Here is a 448-nt window from a genome sequence, read left to right as displayed (position 1 = left end):
GGGTCCAGAGCCCACAGGGGTAGCCGCGGAAGTGGCGCTCGCTGCCCTGGCAGCCCACCCAGGTCACATTGGTGGGGAGCACGGTGGGGTGGGAGGGCTGGAGGACAGATGGACACAGCATGATGAAGCTGGCAGATAATGCAGGGTGGGTGGGCAAGGGGCAGGGGTGAGAAAAGCAGGGGTGGGGGTCCCCATGGGCATCTTACATCTCTGTTATTCTTCATGGCCTCCTTCAAGTCGCTGCGGGGCAGCTCAGGCTCCGTCCAGTTCTTCAGCCATCCATCCAGGGACTGCAGGTAGCTCTGCACGTAGGGGCGCCCGGGGAAGTACTGCAGAGGAGGGACAGGGGTGAGGCAACCCAGACCCCTTAGGAGCAGTGGGGCAGCGCACAAGCACCCCCAGCTTGCCTCCAGGCAGCTCCAGCACCCTCTGTAGCATCATGTGCCAG

General features: G+C 63.6%; 1 protein-coding gene across 1 annotated transcript in view; it reads right to left on the bottom strand.

Moving 5' to 3' along the window:
- The window catches only part of QSOX1 (quiescin Q6 sulfhydryl oxidase 1), a gene marked incomplete at its 3' end in the record, with an annotated part of 9023 nt that overhangs the window by 1518 nt on the left and 7057 nt on the right, over positions 1-448 (bottom strand). The window contains 2 exon segments of the mRNA XM_008947641.1: positions 5-97; positions 207-329. Coding sequence (XP_008945889.1) covers positions 5-97; positions 207-329 — 216 coding nt within the window.

Source organism: Merops nubicus, unplaced genomic scaffold, assembly GCF_000691845.1.
Source record: "Merops nubicus isolate BGI_N331 unplaced genomic scaffold, ASM69184v1 scaffold37300, whole genome shotgun sequence".
NCBI lineage: Eukaryota > Metazoa > Chordata > Aves > Coraciiformes > Meropidae > Merops > Merops nubicus.
The sequence above is the reverse complement of the archived record's forward strand: the minus strand, read 5'-3'. Positions and strand labels throughout refer to the sequence as shown.